The sequence below is a fragment of the Talpa occidentalis genome, unplaced genomic scaffold, assembly GCF_014898055.3.
Source record: "Talpa occidentalis isolate TD23 unplaced genomic scaffold, MPIMG_talOcc4v2.1 talOcc4.2, whole genome shotgun sequence".
Classification (NCBI taxonomy): Eukaryota; Metazoa; Chordata; class Mammalia; order Eulipotyphla; family Talpidae; genus Talpa; species Talpa occidentalis.
The window spans coordinates 142,379,082-142,397,878 of record NW_023602073.1 but is presented as its reverse complement, the minus strand read 5'-3'; the positions used below and the strand labels follow the sequence as shown (position 1 = coordinate 142,397,878).

Below are 18,797 nucleotides of genomic sequence, written 5' to 3'. Positions count from 1 at the left end.
GGTCAATTATAACAAAAATCGTTGGGTGAGTCAGTAACATTTCCATGCATCATCATTTTGCCTGTAGCACAACAAACTAACAGAAGCAGATGGGTTGGAGGGATACAAAACTCATATTCTGATAAAGATTTCTATAATCATACAATATTAGGATGATACACTCGTCTTTTATTGCCTCAGTACAGGAATAATAAAGTCATCAACTGGTGGCACTGACAAGAGTCCATTCAGAACACCTGTGATAACCACAGCACAGCACTAGCACAGGTCAAAGTGCTGACCACAGCTCTGTCTTTCCTGGAACTTTCTAGGAATGGTGGATGGACAGGCATATTGTTGCCGGAACAGGAAGTATGGAGAGACACGAGAAGGCCGGGGATGCCCATGTGAGCGGCTCTCGGTCATTGGTGCCCATCACGGCCTCCAGGTACTTGGGCCCTCGAGATGGTGGCCACTTCCCTGAAAGGGAGATTCAGTGTTGGCTGCACATGGATCGATGTGGACAGCTGATGGGTGACTATCAATTCCCGTAGGTAGAATCTACCCAGAAACTCAACTAACCCACCAACACCAGTCCCTCTGGCTAGGGCGCCCTCCTTCTGGACTAGAAGGCCCCTGTCTTCCACTCCATTCCTTCTAGGGGGAGGTGTGAACAAGCATTCACTGGGAAGCATTTGCCCAGAGTTAGTTAATAATGAAAAGCAAGCCATAACTGTGGCCATTGTGCAAATGGAGCTGATTTATCAATAACTTCATCACAAATTATAAGTGCCGGTCAGTAGTTACTCAGTGCAGGTAGCATACATAGTCTTTATTGGGTTTTAGGAACTGTGACCAGCAATTGTCACTTGGAGAATGGAGCTCGGCTCCACACTCAGGCCTGAGATGATTGCACCAGGGGTGGCTCTAAACTACTTCACAGACAATTCAGTATCTCCTGAAGGAATTCTGAGGATGGCAAAGTCAATCATGAAAATTAACACGACACACCCACCACCTCCTGTCCTACACTGCTTTCTTCTACCCTTAGGCTAAGCTTAAGGTATAAAAAGCTAAATTCTGATTATGGACTAGACAGCAACAGGCCAGAGTAGGAGCCTGAAAGCTGGGTCTTGGGATTTCTGAAGAAATTTATGTTTCGGGTTTCTATTTTGTTACATTTTATGTCATCATATATGTTCTATGTACTGAGCAATTAAAATGTGATGAGGTATAAACTATTTCACAGGTGACCGTAGACGGATGAGGTACGGCCACCTGGTCGGATCACCCTCTTTTGATGGCTGAGGAGGCTGAGATCCAGAAAGGTTTATGCAACTTGCGGTAATTAGCTACTAAAAATATTTATATTTACATAACTCTTAAATGTTATTCCTAAAGTGGTATTTTAAAATACAGACCTATGATTTTAAATGCTTGAATTAGAAAGTTTCCAAATTCCAGGGTGAGATGTATGTGAAAGTTTATATATTTACAGGAAAAGCCCAGATCCTCCAATATCCATCCCATAATTTCAAACACACGAAATGAAATCCCTTTCAAAAGAGCTCCTTTGCCTCTGAAAGTCAGCCACTTCCTGCCCCTGGACCCACTTCCTGTCAGCCTAGGTTGCCTAATAACACAGAAAGCGGACAGACCAGTTCTGTCTGTCTCACTTGGAGCAAGCGAGGCCCTGGAGACCCCAGGGCCCAGTGAGCAGTTGCCTTTACTTTCAAACTGGCTGGGAACAGACTGTGCTGGTTTCCCAGCCACCCCCCAACCCCCTTCCCAACACACACACACACACACACACACACACACACACACACACACACACACACAGAGCTCCTGAGCTAAGTCCCAGCTTTTGCAAGGAGGAAACTGAGGCAGGAAGAGTCTGCTTTCCAGATCTGACACATGAAATGATCACCCCTTTTACCCAAGTTTCAAGTCTGTGTTGCGGCGTTAGCCCTGGGCATTGGCTTACCTGCTGATGCCACAGAAAAATAGCATTCCTGATATCATCTGACTTTTTTTTTTAAGATTCTTTTCGTGGTGAGTGTCTGACGCCGGAAATGACATACATTGTGTGTATGAATTTAGCTGGGAACTAAACTAGAAAGCTTAGGTACTCCTTCACACAGGGAAGGGGAAAGAACAATCCAAGAATGTTACACTTTCCAAAAGAAACTGTTTTTTCCCAGAAACACAAATATTACATCCTTCTCCTCCCCCCCCCCAAGGCAGGCAAAATAAATGACACTTCAGGTCACTTTCTCTTTATCTAATAAGCTTGTGAAGGCTCAATTCTATAACTCGTGATTTCCGCTTTACTAGCTGTGTCGGACATGCTTCAGCACCCACTTAGTTCCCGGAGAAGTGAGGTTAATTATATCCACGTACTTAGGATCCCACAAGACAGATGTAAGGGACAAGGCTGAGACAGCCTTCACATGCTACGGTGGTTCTGATTCTAAGCACATGAAAGATAGGAAATTAAAGGCTAAACTTCAATACCTACATGAAATGCACATTTTTTGGGGGGCAAATTTCAAAGCCTCTGAAGAGTTTTTCCTTTCTAATCGTGTGTGTGTGTGTGTGTGTGTGTGTGTGTGTGTGTGTGAGAGAGAGAGAGAGAGAGAGAGAGAGAGAGAGAGTGTGCAGGGGTGGGGGAGCTCCATGAACAAATGAAAATGTCAAAACAATATAATTCTTTAGTTAACGTGTTGTTTTAGGGAAGATGTAAAATAAGCCATATGTAAATCTTGTGCCATTTTTGAGATAAATCTGTCCCCAGCTATGATCACATGTACAGTAATATCCTGCAGTGCTGAAGAACATTTCTCCTATGAAGAGCTCAGCCAAGATACACGTGAACTTGACCAAGAGCTCTTTACTTTTGCCATCTATCAAAAAGTTAGACCCCAATCTTTTTTTTTAAATGCAAACTAAACCGAGCTTACAAAATTTGCTTGAATAATCAAACTCAAACTAATTGTTTATTTTTAAGCCACCTAGTCCACCTGAAATTATACTTTAAATAAAAACACATCCAATCAAGCGCTTCAATTTACACGGTTACAATCCAGTATGTTACATCCCACAGACCTGTGTGCACTGGACCTGCCTTCACCCACCCAGCCCTGCAGCTCTGTCTGCTGTGTCCCCTTTGGGTCCTGCCCCTCCTGCCCCTGTGGGGCCCAGCACAGACCCCACACTGTCCTCTTAAAAGGGCCCTATGGAACTCCTCAGAAGGCCCCGCGTCTTATTATGCTCACTTGCAATTTCCAGCTCTGAGAAAGCTGCTATTGAGGCAATGACCTATTTCCAGTCGGGTCACAGCAATCTCCCCCTACCCCCACATCGTGGGAATACAGAGCAATAGTGGAGCTCGCTGGGAACAAACAGTGCAGTGTGTTTCCAAGTCCCGGCGATTCTGACTTAAGGGCTCCTCTACTAAAACCTGCATGTGAGGGTGACGGGCCCAGGCGGGATGAAACCGGCCTCTCACCTGACCAAGGTCTCTGAGGAGGGACAGCGGCTCCCCAGGACCACGGCACAGCCAGGGGGAGGGGCCCTGACTCCCCACTTTCCCTGCAGTGGACTCCCGTGCTTGGTGATTTGCAACAGGGCAGCCCTTCCCCTTTCTACTCCCATAGTGTGCTTTGAAAAAACTACCTTTTATTTAAAACACTTGAAAACTTAACAAAGTACAAGAGTCTAGTGAGGTCCTGCCCCCTCCCCTGCCCTGCATGTGGGGATTCCTGCTCTTTCTGCCACTCACAGCAATGTCTGCAGGCCTAGTTAACGCCATCAAATATCACCTCATGTGCAAAAGCCTCCTAGTAGTCTTAAAGGTCTTTAACTATAAGCATTTTATATACTTACACTGCCACCACACCACCATCATGTCCAACATAATTAAAAACTATTGCTTATCTTTAAAATTTAGTCGACATTCAATTTCCCCCCATTGCCTCAAAAACAGCCTTTTACAGATGACTTGTTCAAATCCTCTGATGCCCTTCGCAGCCTGTCATCTCACTCTGCGCCAAGCGGCCCAGTCCGGGCAGTTTCTTAATTAACACCAAGTGCTCCCCACCCAGTCTTCCCACCTAAGTCCCACTTAAGTCTCACCCAAATAGCAATGTATGGTGCAAGCAAATACTTGACACTCAGGAGGCGACACCTGTAATGATGCCACCCTAGCAAGAACACCACGCTAACATCCCTCCTGTATTTTCACAAAGAGGAGGTTCCAGTCTAGTATTCATGTTCTCAGCCTTTACCAAAGGCTGTGTGTGGCTCAGTTTTCTCTTTAGAAGCATGAAACAAGGATGGCTGACTTTCTATGACATTGTTTGTAAGAAACCTACAGGTGCCAGGCTGACCAAACAGGCAAAAAAGCATAAAAGAAGAAACTTCCCCAAACCACGTGGTCTGAGAAGAGATGGCGACACGAGGCAGGTGGGGCAATCGATGGCGCCCTCATCTCCAGCCTTCCCGAAAATGAGTTCCTGGAGAAGCAGCTCCTGGGCTCCCTGTCCAAGGCAAGTGACTGACCAAACAACAAAGATCAACAACACAGAGCTCTGCCTGGGCCTAAGTCTGCCCGTGGCTTTATCCTCACCACGGAGAGCCATTGGAAATCTGGGGGGGGGGTCCCTGACACCCCAGTAGGGTTTTGTCTGCCCCCTGGCTTTTCTGAAAGCAGGCATTTCCCCCTTTCTTCACTGATGTATTCCCAGGACCAAAAGCCCCCCACAGCAGGCCTCTACTTGTCGAGGGAAGGAAGGGGTGTATCAGAGTAAGGGAGTCAGGTAAGAAATGCCCATCTTGAGGCTGGAGCACTGGCAGGCAGAACAGCACTGAGCGAGCAGGCTTCTGTGTCCCCTGCCAGCTGCTGCGTCCCCTGCCCTCTGTGGGGACGGAGAACAGAGAGCGCCAGGCAAAGGGCCAGGGGCTTCCCTTGGGCAGGTAAGTCTTATTTCCCAGCTGAGGGAGAGGGGGTGGGGAAGTGAGGAAGCCTGCCCACAACTACTCACAAACAGGCAGGCGTGTCTGCCTACCTGGCCATCCTCCCTCCTTTACCTGCCAATAAAGCAATAATTTAAAGTTTGTTCTAGAAGCAGATAAAGATGCAGTTTTTTCAAGCCATTTACCAGTGTCTAACACCGTTAAAGGCAGAAATGTTTTCTGTGAAGTGGGGACAGGGGTAAAGTGAGGGGGGCTCTTAGTGAGGGGTTGACATAGAAAAGCACCTACAGTCAGAAATTTACACACAGCCCATGGTAGGGAAAGTTCAATTAAAATTATCAGCGATAAAAAAGTAACACATAGCATTCCCTTTCCAACTCAAATATCAGGTACAAATTGCTTTCTTTTAGCAAAGGCCAGAAATCTGTCACTAGACAAGAGCTTAGCAAGTGTGACACAAGATACTGCCACTTTCTCTATAGGGACAAAGGCACGCCAGAGCCCAGCCTGGTTGAAAATATGGCCACGTCTGCTCCTCGCCAGGCCTTCCCAGCACCTGTGATGCACTTGATATCGGCCAGCAAGGCAGATGCTTTGTTCAGTGAGAAGAATTTTTTTGAAAACTGGCACCAACAGGATGGATGGACCTCCCTTCAAGTATCATTAGTTTGGCCATAAAATATATAAGGTTTTAACAACTGCTTAAGAGCAATTTTGTTATCCTAAAGCAGGGGTTGGCAAATCTTTTCTATAAAGAAATATTCTAGGCCTTGGGGGCTGCATTTGTTGCACATTGCTGCTGTATTAAAACGCCCCTTTGAAAATGTGAAAATCACCAGCTGGTAGGGAAACCTGTTTTAGCTGAAAAACAGGTCAAAGAAGGTTGTGGAAAGTGACTCAAACCTAACAAACACCTAAACAAAAACTGAGTATAGGGGACCTACCCTGGGGCTGTCTGTTCCTTTTGTTCCTCAACAGAATTTGGATCAAGCTGAGAAAATTTTTTTATTTTGCTTTTAAGGTTTGTTTTACCAAACACATGAGATTCAAAATGTATTTATTGTGTTAATGCATTTTTCTCTTTCCTTTGAAACAGGCTTGCTGATGAGTTATCTGTCGGTCGGTGGCAGAAGGGGCTTAGAGAATAAAAAGCGAAGTGTAAGGAGAGGAAACTAACTACACATGCCCACTGCTGCCCGCCAGAAGCCCTTCTGCCCTGGGGTGCTCCTCAGCAACCCTCAACACTCACTGGAAGCATCTCCCCTGGGCTGAGGCCTTCCTGGCTTTGCAGGGTGCCTTAATCTGTAAATCTCCCCCTCAGGCACTGTAATTCTTTGTTTACAGATTTAAAATGTAAAAACTTGTCTTACTTTTTAAAATAGTGCCAGCATCTAGCACACATTGGCATGCAACAGGCCTCCCTTGAGCAGGAAGGAGACCACGTGATTGCAAGGGTGCTCTGACAATTTGAAGTCACAGAGACGCCTTCACTAGACAGCCCAACACCTCACATTGCTACTTCCCTTAGAAGCCCACCCGCAACCCTCACCTGGCTTATAGCAACTCGTGACAAAAATTCCTAGTTTTTAGTCAGGTTACACCAAAAAGTTTGTAGAACATATTTACAAGAAAAAAGCACCCAAGGAGCAGACGAAATTTATAGCATCTGCAGCTGCATCGTTTGGATTTCACTGATATAAGTTTTGCTTCAGTTTAGTTTATGTAACGTTCGTTTCATTTAAAAACTTTTACTACCAGATGGCCAAGAGTGAGATTCAAGAAGCTAACTGGCTTGCCAAAGGACACATGAATAGTATATTAATTATAAACTATTTGTATGCCTTCTGCATTTTTATTTGGAAAATTATATGCATTAACTATACATTAAGCATTTTACTTTGGTAAAAGTCTGTAAGTCACATTATATCAGTTTTCTCTTTCTTTAATAAATATTTACAGGGTCTGGAATAAGATCTTTATTTTAATATTTATTTCTCAGGCATGAATGATAAATATGTTAGCATGGAAAACAACACGCCCATGTAGTCTTGAATAGCTATCCCATATTTAATGGGATGGGACAGATAGCCCATATTTAACACACATCGAGTCCTTAAGTTAAAGAGTAATTGGGGTAGTTGGGGAATTCCAAGTCTAGTTACTACTGAAATATAATGGATAACTCAAAATGCATTCACTGATTTTGAAAGCAGACTGAATTTCATTGCTTCAAATTAGAGCTGAAATGTCTAAGCACTACTAAGTGTAAGAACTACATAGATTTAGCCTAAGAATCTTCAAATGATCAAAGATATACAAGTTTAAGTAAAAATAATTATACTTCAATAATAATGATATTTTTTAACCAAATGATAATAACCATTAATGAAATTATCCAAAACTTTCCTAGAAATTATATTATTTATGACAGCAATTAACAAGAGAAGCCTGTGTGTTAGGACTAAGTGAGAAAAGAAAAGATGAAAAAGAGAAACAGGATGTCTTTCTTCCCTGCCATTTAATAGAAAATGTCTAGGCTTGCTTTTTCCTGTAAAAACAAAGAAAGCCAGAATTTGAGAGGCCACTGGTCACTGCCAAATTAAGCTATGCAACTGTACTCTGCAGAGAAGTTCAAATCCGAGAGAGATGGCATCTTAGCCAGCCTATCTCTCTGGAGCTTGGTATCTGTCCAGATACCTCCTTTTCCCCACCCAGCCATGTTCCAAACACCAACAGTGGCACTCTTGAGTTTAAGCTGGAACTTTAAGAAGGCAACTGAGGGGTCTCCCTGGTGGTGCAGGGGTTAAGTCTCAGTTATCAAGTTATCACCAGCCACTGCGCCCTGAGGTTATCCCCAGCCAGGGGCTGACTCACAAGGCACAGCAGACCTCTCCTGTCTCACCCACTACTCCCTCAGCAGTGTATTTCAAGTAGATCCACCTGTTCTGCTCCCCACTCTGTCTCTGGTGAATCCTCTTATTCCCTCCCCCATACCTCTGGCCTACACCCCAGTTCTTGTGTACATAAATAAATAAAAATAAATCTAAAAAAAAAAAAAAAAAGGCAATTGACTGTGTGTTGCTTCCAGTCCGAGAGCCATTCGCCTGAAGGGCTGGCTCTGGAATCTGGACCAGCTTGGCCACACCATACACTCAGCCACCAGGCTCAACCCCCTCCAGGGGCCTCACTGTGTGCAAGAGAAGGGAACCTATCAAAGCCTCCCTTCTCTATAAAATCACCACTTCCCAAACTTGGGGGTGCATCAAGAGCAGCTGCGGGAGCTTCTACCTCCCTCTGGAAATGGGGTTTCAGTACTACCACGAGGTTCCAACGTTTGTGAACTGAGCCGATCCTACCCTGTCTGTGCGATCACTCAGGAGACACAAGCAGCTGCAGGGCTCATATGATGAGGATTTTAAAATACCGTAGTTTCCGTTTGGTACTGGGGCAGTAGTTAGAGTTATGAAAGAAAGTCAGAGCTTCTTTCATCCAGCTCAGTTGCCAATCTATTAACAACACGTAGAAACCAAACTCTGACACTTCCTTCACTCCTGGTCCCCTGCCAGGTTCCTTATCTCCGGGCATGGCACCACCACTCCTCAAGCAGGCAAACCAGAAGTCACCCCCTTTGTCCGCACTGCCAACCCGGCACACCAAGTCCTAGCAAGTCTCCCTCCCCAATACAGGTGACCCTGGCACAACTCGGGTAGGGACACCCATGCTCCCCACCCCAGCTTAAAGTCCTGTGTGACTAGAGTGGGCCCTTCCCATCCACTGGCTTCAATCCCAATATTTCAACCAACTGACAAGGAGGTGACTGTTATTGAACCCACACCCTGCTAACCCTCCAGGGTCAAGGGTCAGGTGCGTGGTCACCTCGTGCCATTTGCATCACCACCCCTTGGGTCCACCTCAGCTGCTCCAACAGGCCTCCAGCTCCACTCTTGTCCCAACCTGCCTCCTACTGACTCTCCTATCACAGGCGCCCTGACCTTTCAAAAGGCCAATCTGATGAGGTCACCTCCTTCCAGTTGAAACCCGCCAGAGCATCCCAAGTTCAAAAATGCCCCACTATGGCCTAGGAGGCTCTGCAGAGCTGCCTTTCCCCTCTGACCACACTGGTCTTCCCCGCAAATGCTAAGTTGACCCTACTCACTCCTACCACAGGGCCTTTGCACAAGTCCTTTCCTCTGCCTACGATGTTCTTTGCCTCCCCCCTTCAGCTGGTGAACGCCCAGCATTCCTTACATTGCTCAGCACGACATCACCTCCTCAGGGTGCCTTCCTGACCTCCCTGATTAGCCCTCCCCCCAACCACCACCCACCACACACATCATTACAGACACCCATGCATTCAATGATTATTGTCTGCGCCCCTCGCTGGACTGTAAATCCATGATGACGGGCTGTTTCTGGGTCTCCTCATCTCAGTAGCCTCAGCATCCAGCATAGTAACACAGTAAACATCTGCTTAAGTCATGGATGGACATACAAATGGAGCCATTGTGCCTCTCGGTGACGAGGACGGATGACTCATCGTAGCCACCACTCCTCACCGCCACACTGGAAAATCTGAGCCACCTAATTCACCATCTGCCCTGGTGAAGGAGGCGAGCCCAGAAAATAGATGCCGTGTGTCCCCGGCGGTGGTGGCAGGAATGGAAACTGTATCAGCAGAATCAGCAAATTCTCTCCCTGCTGAAAAACCCAGTGCAGAAAGCGCTGTATTCCCGGGGCAGGCAGGGTAATCTCAGAAGCTATCTGAAAATCCGGGCAGAGGGCAGTATTTGAGCAGCTGTTCAGAGTTTTCCTCCTGGAGGGGGAAACCTACTTTTATCTGCAAAACATCCACATCTGCACCCCAGGAATAAGTGCACTGTGGGTGCCACTCAAGGGGGTTGGGGTGGCAGGGCGGTCATGTCTGTCTCAGAGAACGGCGTTCAAAGCTGGCCTCGCACACACCCCTTATGCCTACGTGGTTTCCTTGACTGTGGTTTCCTTTCTGCCACCCAATCTTCTGCGCTATCACGGCCAAGAGGGCAAGAGTGGGGAAGAGGAAGGCAGAAGGGTCCCCTGGCCTCCTTCCGCTGAACCCTGGGCACAGGACCACCGCTAGGCCTCTTTGCAGGGGACAGACACAGCAGCCAAACAGACCGGTGAGCGGGGCACAGAGCCTTCTGGACCCCAAGTCTCCCTTTTGGAAGTCAGACAGTCACATATAAACAGAGCCAAAGCCACTGCGGGAAAAGCAAAGGCAGACCCTAAACACACAGCGTCCCTCCCAGGAGGTTGGCCATCACCTTCCACCAGGGCCAGGCCCCAGAGGCCGCAGCCACCCCCTCACTTCTCACTCAAGTGCTGTATCCCCGTCTGATGGCTTCCTCTTAACCGTATGGCACTTCACCTAAGCCTCTTTCCCCTGTGATGGCACTCGGCCAGTTTCCGGCTCCTGTTTCAGCATGAGTGAGAGTCTGGGCCAGGGGTCCGGCCTGTGAGTCCCCAGACAAGAACACTTTCACCCACTTGTGCACCCCCTACCCCGACACACACACACTCAGCATGCAAGACACAGGCTTGCTGAATGGGTGGATACTGGAACTTTTCACAAGTGGTGACTTGAGGATTAAAGAGAAAAAAGGCATTAAAGAGAAAAAAAGCAGCCAACAGATATTATTTCATTTTTACTGTTTTATGTAAAAGTCATCCACTGATTCAATCAAGGCAAATCAGCAGAGCACTTGAGCGGGAGGAAGCCGCAGCCCAAGCCGCAGCCCAGCTACTAGCATGTTACCACCTTGAGGGCAAGCTGTTTGCCTCCCTACCCTATTGTTAAGCATCCAGATCACATGGAAACCACCTTACAAAATCCTTATTAGATGTGAAGAATGAACAATCCTTTCTTGAAAGGAGGCATCCATCCTATTTATGGGTGGATGCTGTAACTATCAGCAAAAGAAAAACAGTAACAAAAGCTAGATACTCTGTAACAGCCTTAAGTGGCACATTAAAAAGTGTGGGCCAGCAAGCTCTCCTCAAAGTCCTGTGGGCCCATCCTAACAAATTGGACAAGAAAAGGCTTACTTATTTATCTTACACCAAGGCAAACGCTCCAGGACCCTCTCCTACAACAACAGCGGTGGGGGGCAGAGAGGCACTTCCTCCTTCTAGGCTGACCTGAAAAGGAGATCTCTCAACACCGTTCCAGTTTCATAGCTGTAGATATTATATAATATATGGTCTGCCAAATGTGGTCCTGCTAATTGGGACTCTAACACAGGATGCTGCCTGCCTTAATTAAGTCTAACGACGATCTTGTTCACTCTGTCAGAAGAACTTTCCTAAGTCTCTCATCCACCTGAAAAGACCTTTACAGAAAATGAAAACATACTTGCAGTAAGAAATAGAACTAAAAGGGAAGGGCATCTGACACATCACCATGAGGATGATCCTGGAGGCTATCATGCGGAGCGAAAGGAGCCAGTCACCAAAGGCTACAGTCAGATTCCAAGAAGGTGAGGTGCTGAGAGTCTCAAAGACAGAAAGTCCCAGGGTGGGGGGATGGGGGCAGGACACTGGGAACTGGTGTTTCACAGGTGTGGCTCAGTGTGGGGAGAGCAATGTTCTGGGGATGGATGGTGGGGACCAAAGTGCCAGTGACCTGTGCACTCAAAGATACTTAGGATGGTGACTTTATGTTATTTTACCACAAAAAAAAAAGAGGTAAAGAATGAAAGAAATTACAGTTCATTATGAGAAAAGAGAAGTGACTGGAAACTTGTTTCCTGACTTTTTTCTGAGTGATATCTTAAAAACTGAGCTCTGCATCTTCTCTCAGTGAAATAAAGAAAACCACAACAGGGCCAGTAAACTGGTGACCACAGCCCTACCCACACTGCCCTGGGCTGGGCCCTGAGGAAGGGGCAGCTTTTAGTTCAGCTTGCAAGGCCAAGATGGCATGTCATCTGCAAGTCTGAAATGAAAAGAATTTTGTGTAGGCAAAAAAATTTCTAGATCATGAATGAATCATCTCCATGATGTAACTCAGGCAAAAACTATAATGGCTTCTGAATCTATTAGTGTGTTCACAGATTAATTTATTAAAATTAGCAATAAAATAGGACTTTATTAATAAAGAACTCTTTAGAGAATGAAAATTTTAATGGCTGAAAAAACACATAAGCACAAACCAATTTGTTTGAAAAACTAGAAATAAATTCCATGTGTACCTTCCCATGCAATTTTTTTTTTTTTTTTTAATAGAGGCATGTTTATTTATTTATTTATTTGTTTGTTTGTTCTGTTTACACATGCACTGGGTACAGTCAGAAGCGCGGGAGGGTGAGAGAATTCACCAGAGCCAGAACAGGGAGCAGAGCAGGCAGAAGAACCGAAGTACACTGCTGAGGGGAGCAGCGGGCGGCAGGAGAGGTCTGCGCGCCATGTGGGACCCTCCTCCGGTGGCCGGGGAGCAGCCGGGGATCGAACCGGCACTGCAGAGGCTGAGGGCAGCTTCGCAACCCAGCGCTCAACCGCTGCGCCACCGGGGAGGCCCTTCCCATGCAATTTTTAACAAATCATGGTATTTTCTCCACTCTGAATCCAAACTCAATTAATTAAAAAGATAGACAGGGGCCTCCCTGGTGGCGCAAGGGGTTAAGACGCAACCTATGAAGCTCTCCACAGCCACTGCAGCACGAGTTCCATCCCTGGCCAGGGAGCTATCCACATGGCACAGCAGACCTCTCCTGACTCTCCAGCTGCTCCCCCCAGCAGTGTACTTCAGTCAGTCTGCCTGTTCTGCTCCCCACCCTGTCTCTGGTGAATCCTCTCACCCTCCACACCTCTGGACTATACCCCAGTTCTTGTATGCATAAATAAATAAATCTTTATGATAAAAAGATGGACAGCCTCTCCCTAGCACCTAGTCACCAGTCCACCTGTGTTCAAGCAGGTAGCATACACACAACTTTCAACACCCTGGCCCCGAGAGCAGTCTAACTGCCATGGCAACCTGATCGGATTCCCGGGGACAGAGGTGAGGCCCAGCAGCACTTTGATCAGCTGGTATTTACGAGGGATTATGATGTGGCCGGGAGTGCACGGCCGGAGGCCCAAGGAGCCTCCTTATCAGGCTCCAGCGCGGCCTTCCCGCATCTGTAATTCCAGCGCATTACTAAACCTGTCGGAGACGGGAATCCTGCTGCCAGCAGCACATTCCCGGCGCGCGGGGCCGCTCCAGGCGGGCCCACGGCCACGCAGCTGCCCAGCGGCGGCCTCCCTCGGAGGCCCGGCAAGTGCCACAGCAGGAGCCCAAGTTCCGCACAATGAAAGGCTCTGCCGTTGGGGTGTGTCCTCGCGGCCACCTGATCTCCCGGAGACTCGAGTAACTTCCTAGGAAACTTCCGAGTCGCACCACAATACACTTTTAAAAAAGAACTGCCGCGGTGCAAGCGAGGATGCTGAAATTTACAACAATTTGCACTCATTTTTATAAACGGAGGGGAGGCTGCCAGCAGAGACCGCGAACAGAAAGGACCATCGTCCCTCCTCTTCCCCCAGAGCGCCACAGACAGACCCACAACAAAGAGGCAGGACCCTGCCCTCCTGCGCGGGGTCGCTGGAAAAGGCGCCCGGCCCCACCTGGACCTGCCCCCGCTCCCGCCCAGGTGGAAACCCGAGGGACAAGCCCGCCGCGCGCGCCCAGGCCCCCGGGACTCACCGGCTTCGGCATCGTGGCGGCGGTGGTGTCCTCGGCCGGCGAGAAGCTGCTCCCCGCGGCGCTGGCGCGGCGCGACCTGCGGGCAGAGCGGACTCGGCGCGCGCCTCCTCCCGTCCCGAGGCCGGCGCCGCCGCGCGCTGCGCTTAAGAGCCGGGCGGGCGGCGCCCGGCGCGTCTCCGCCCAACCTGCGATTACCGCGGGCCGGGCGGGCCGGGCGGGCCGGGCGGGCCGGGCGGGGCGCCCGCGGGGGGCGGGGCGGGGCGGGGCGGGGGCGGCCCGAGGGGCGGCCCGGGGGGCGGAGGGTGCCGGGCACCCGGGGAGGGGGCTCGGGGATTCCGGGGAAGCGAGGGCACGGAGGGGGGAGTCCGGGGGTGCGCGGGAGCCCCCAGGGAGGGAGGGGGTGCGGGGACTCCAGGAGGAGGGAGGGGGTGCGGGGAGTCCGGGGGAAGGGCGGGGACGGAGGAGCGAGTCCCGGGGACGGAGGGTGCCGCGGGACCCCGGGGAGGGAGCGCGCGCCACGGGGAGGGAGCGCGCGCCATGGGGAGGGAGGGGCCGGGAGACCCCAGTGGGGAGCGCGGGGGACCCCGGGGGTAGAGGGCCGACCCTGCGGGGACGAGGGGGCACCCCGGCGGGGAGGGGCGGAGAAGGCGCGGGGCCCGCGGGGAGGGTGTGGCGCGGCCGCGGGGGGCTGGGGCACCCCCCGCACTTCCTCCGGGCGCTGAAGCCGGCGGCCGCGAGTTTCGCTTTGCGAGGCAGCCGTTGGCCTCGGGCTGAAACCGCCGGGTCCCGCCTTTGAGCCGCTCTTTGAAAGGCAGCCGCGCCCGGCAGGCGGGCGGGTGGGGCGCGGCCGCCTCGCGGCCCCGCGGCACCTGGGGGAGGCCCGGCGCGCAGGGAGGAGGGGCGTCGGGGCCCCGGCGGGCGCTGCCACCTGCAGCTCCTCGGGGCCTCTCGGGAGACCCGTTCCCCGAGCCAGGACCCCTCGGGCTCCCCGGAACCCCGGGACCCGAGCGCCCCGCCCGGCGGCGGCGGCGGGCGGCCCTGCACGTGGACCCGGACACCTGTCGTCGAGCCCCCGCCACGTCCCCTCCGGGGGCGCGCGGCGCGAACCCCGCCCCGGCCGCCCCCCGCCGCGCCCGCTCACCCGCGGGGCCTTCGGCGGACGCGCGCTGCCCGGCGGGCGGTGTGTGGGCGCGGGGCGCCGGCAGCCCGCGCCCCGGAGAGGCCCCGGCGGGGCGGGGTCCGGCGCCGCGCCCCTCATCGCCCCTCATCGCCCCTCCCGACCTGTGAGGCGCTCCCGGGGCGTAAGATGGCTGCGGCCGCCCGCTCGCGCCAGGGGTGCCCCGCGCCCCCTGCCCGGCTCGGCGCGCCCCACCACGCCCGCGCCGGGGCGCTCTCACCGCCCTGCCCGCCACCCCCCCATTTCCACCAGAACCCCCACACCACACCCTGCGCCCTGTTACCCCGAGGGCCGCGAGACCACAGAGGGGGGCGCCCCCCGCCTCCCACCTGCCCGGTCGCTTCCCTCGCCTGAGACGGTTCCCTCCTCGCCCGCCTCCTGTCCCCGCGCCCTTGGAGAAGAACTTTGGCGAATTTTGTTCAACCCCTGCGGGTGTGAGGTGCCAGACTGTGTGCGCACTGGGTGCGGGGAAATCAAGAAAATGTCAGTAAAAAACGAGGAGCGCCGACCCGCCCTGGGTAGGTGCCGGGCCGCTCGGGGGTGGGGCTGCCCCCCGGGTCGGGTCTCTCCGCTGTCCCCGCGCCTCGGCGGGCGGGCGGGTTCCCGAGCACCGCGGGCCCCGGGCGTCCTACCTGGCCTCGGGGTCTGGGTGCGAGATCTGTGCTCGCGTTGGGCGGCTAACAACAAACTTAGAAGACGCGGGGCTCCCGTTAAAGACGAGTTTGCGGCCTCTGTTGACCGCCAAGCTATAGCAAAAATCTCCATTGAGAGAAATTCTAGGAATTATTTTAAACATTTCTGGCCAATGGTTCTGGAGGAGTTTCTGAAAACACAGGTACTTTGGCGGCCTTCAGGATTGATGCAAGGTGACTTAAGGCAGCTGGCTCTGAAGCTGTGTTCTCGAAGCCTGCTTCCCAGAAAGACAGCACCAGCAGCCCCTGGCAACTTGCAGAAGAGACAAAGTCAGAATCAGAAACTTGGGCGCTGAGGCCCTGCAGCCTGGGGATGGCAAGGTGTTGTGGGGTGGGCTTCAGAGCTCCCGGACTCCTCTCCTGGCCTCACCCCTGTCTCCCGGTGGGCGCTCGCTGGCCACTCTAACTGCTTTGGCTTAGCAGGCTCCTCTGTGACTTGGGCACCTGGCACCTGTCTCATAGGATTGTACGCGGACGGATGGAGCTAGGACACGTCAGAGGTCTAGAACAGTGCCTGGCAGATAGTAAGCACACGAGTCTAAAGCATCAAAGTCTCTAAGACTCAGTTTCCCAGTGTAGTATGGATGCCCCACAGCACTCCCAACCTGCACAGGTAGGGATTAAATGAGAGGATGCAGGTGGAGAGCCTGCACGCCTGGGGGTCAGGGAGTGCTCCTAGTCTTGCCTAACCTGTCATGGGGCCGACCTCTTCCAGCGTCCTTGTGACCTCCCAGCCTGTGCACTTCAGAGTTCTAGGCCTTTCTGAAATGTCCTTTATCCTGGCACATCTTTTCCCTCTGAAAGACTTTCTTTTTTATTAATATGAAGATGTATAGGTAACTGTGGTAGGAAGGAAATCTTGAAAGACATTTAAATAACTTGCAGTGATAGGTTCATATGGGATGGGTCATCTCACCCTGCCTCTCCGCACCTCCCCCCCTAATCTCCAAGCCTCGGGGCAACCATTTTTGGTCCGCACCTCTGTTGCTAGGAAGGACACACCTCAAACTTTTATCTTGAGATTTCCTTGTGGAGTAGCTTGTCTTCTAAACTGGATGTTTAAGGTAGCAGTGATCTGAGACTCCTGGGACATTTCTGAACTTTACCCTTGGGGGATGGTGAAAAATGACCTGGTCTGTGGCTGTTGGTAAAAGTGTAGCCTTGGAGCAGACATATTCCAGGCTGAATTCTGGTCCCCGCACGTACAGGCTGGGGCAGGTCTCTCGACCTTTCGGCTCTACCTCTTCGTCACAGCATGGGGACAGTGACATAGCTCTCCGTGTCCTGTGTCCCTGAGCCAAAATATGGGAGCATTTAACTCACTCAGATTCAACTTATCCACCCACTTTTGTCTCCAAAGGCTGTCATGTTGCTTGAGCCGCTGGCTGTGAGCACTGCGTGTTATGCCTGCTTGTGACTTGCGGGCGCTTTCTCTCCACAGCATTTCACTGGATCTCATAAGTGTTTTAAGAGGGTTTTCCATGGGTAATTTATATATTCTCCTGCCCCGTTCCCGACACATGCAGTAGACTAAGCCCCATGGAACCTCTGAGAATTGCATAGGACCCTGGTACTGAAGCCTAAGTGTCATATTCTCACTGAACCCCCCGCTAGGGATCATGGCTGAACCCCAGGATCTCTTTCTTCAGGATGTCCTGCAGGTGAGTTTGACAAACAAGGAAGTCTGAGGGCCCCTCACGTTCAATCTGCCCTACCCTCTCCCTTCATCCTCATTTTGTGAAGCTACTCCCCAATGTGAAGGTCATGGCTTATTCCGTGGGGGCAATCAATGGCAGGTGTGGGGAGAGCTGCAGCCTGGCGTCCTGGCAGCCAACCCTGCACTTATTCCTTCTAGCTGTTGACCTTGACCACCGCTCCTGGGTTCAGGATTTCCTTTTTTTTTTTTTTTTTTCCCCAGGTAGAGGAGTCCAGTCTGCTGCCTGACTGAGCAGGTGAAGGGCTTGCTGGTGAAAGGACGGTTTCTCCAGGCAAGGTTACACCAAGGGAGTGGGGGAGCCTCAGACCCGGGAGGGCTGGAGTCTGGTGGAACATCCAGGTCCCGGTACGCAGCCTCCTATCAGATCACCTGGGAGCCTATCTGCATGCTGGTGCCAGTTAATCTCAGCCAATAAGAAAGGCTCACAGATAGCATGACAACCTCTCGCCCCAGTCACTTCACAAGAACAGTCAACAGGCCAGAGGGAGACTTGCAGACATATTTCAAGGCTGTGGGTTGTTTTCAGGACCATAACCTTGGGGTGAAGTCCCAGCTGGAGACCATCTGGAAGGCGGGTGTGGGCTGCAATCGAATGTGGTCTTTAATGCAGCGGTGACCCACAGTGCCCTTTTGCATCTTTTGTACCTTCTTGTGGGACTAAGTATTCTGAATAAAACATCAGGAAGCTTTTTGCTGGCAGAGGTGATGGATAAAGAGAAGGAATCCTGTAGAGTCACCTGCACTCGCTGATTCCTGACGGGATTAACTTTTCTTGGGGCCCCTTTGAGGGGTCCCTCTGGTGTTTACAGTGTGAGTGACAGTGCACAGGATCCCCCACGGTGTGGCAGGTGGCCAGTCTGCATTGTACCTAGAAATAATTTGTCAGGGTCTTTCCCTTTCCAGGATGAAGGAGTTTGAAGGAGCCCGCTGATGATTGCGCGCACAGCGTCACCCGGGGCAGCTGTGAGGCTGGCCACCACTGCTGTTTTCATTGTTTCCTTGATCGCTGTAATCATTTGGGTTTTTTATTTATTTTTATTTTATTTTATTTTATTTTTGGTAAAAGAACTAGGGTGATGGGCCTCCCTGGTGGCCTAGGGGTTAAGTCCTGGCACTGTCACCCTGATGGCTTGAGTTCAATCCCCAGCCAGGGAGCTGACCCACATGACGCAGCAGACCTCTCTTGTCTCCCCGCTGCTCCCCTCAGCAGTGTATTTCGGTCGATCTGTCTGTTCTGCTCCCCATTCTTTTCTTGAGTAATACTTGCTGTCTGTGATACTCTTGAGTTTTGAAAAATATCCCCAACATGTCTTCTCAGCAAACAAAACCCACCAGTTTGCTTGGCCCTGCACCTGAAGTCACCCTTCATTCCTCTTTCCCTCTATCCCGTCCCACCCCCACCCCCATCCCTATGCATCCAACTCAGCGGGCTAACAGCCTCATTTCTGCATGATCAGCTGTGTCTCTCCCCTGCCAGCCGGTTTTAGACTAGAACTGAACCCCTTTACTTGGCCCTATGTGCTCCGTTCCCACCTG

At 51.3% G+C, this 18,797-nt stretch overlaps 1 protein-coding gene across 1 annotated transcript in view; it reads right to left on the bottom strand.

Annotated features, from left to right (window-relative positions):
- The window catches only part of EZR (ezrin), a 44,578-nt gene extending 30,806 nt beyond the window's left edge, over positions 1-13,772 (bottom strand). The window contains exon 1 of the mRNA XM_037520572.1: positions 13,676-13,772. Coding sequence (XP_037376469.1) covers positions 13,676-13,687 — 12 coding nt within the window. The 5' untranslated portion in view covers positions 13,688-13,772. The remainder of the gene's footprint in view (positions 1-13,675) is intronic.
- Between the last annotated feature and the right edge of the window lie 5,025 nt (positions 13,773-18,797).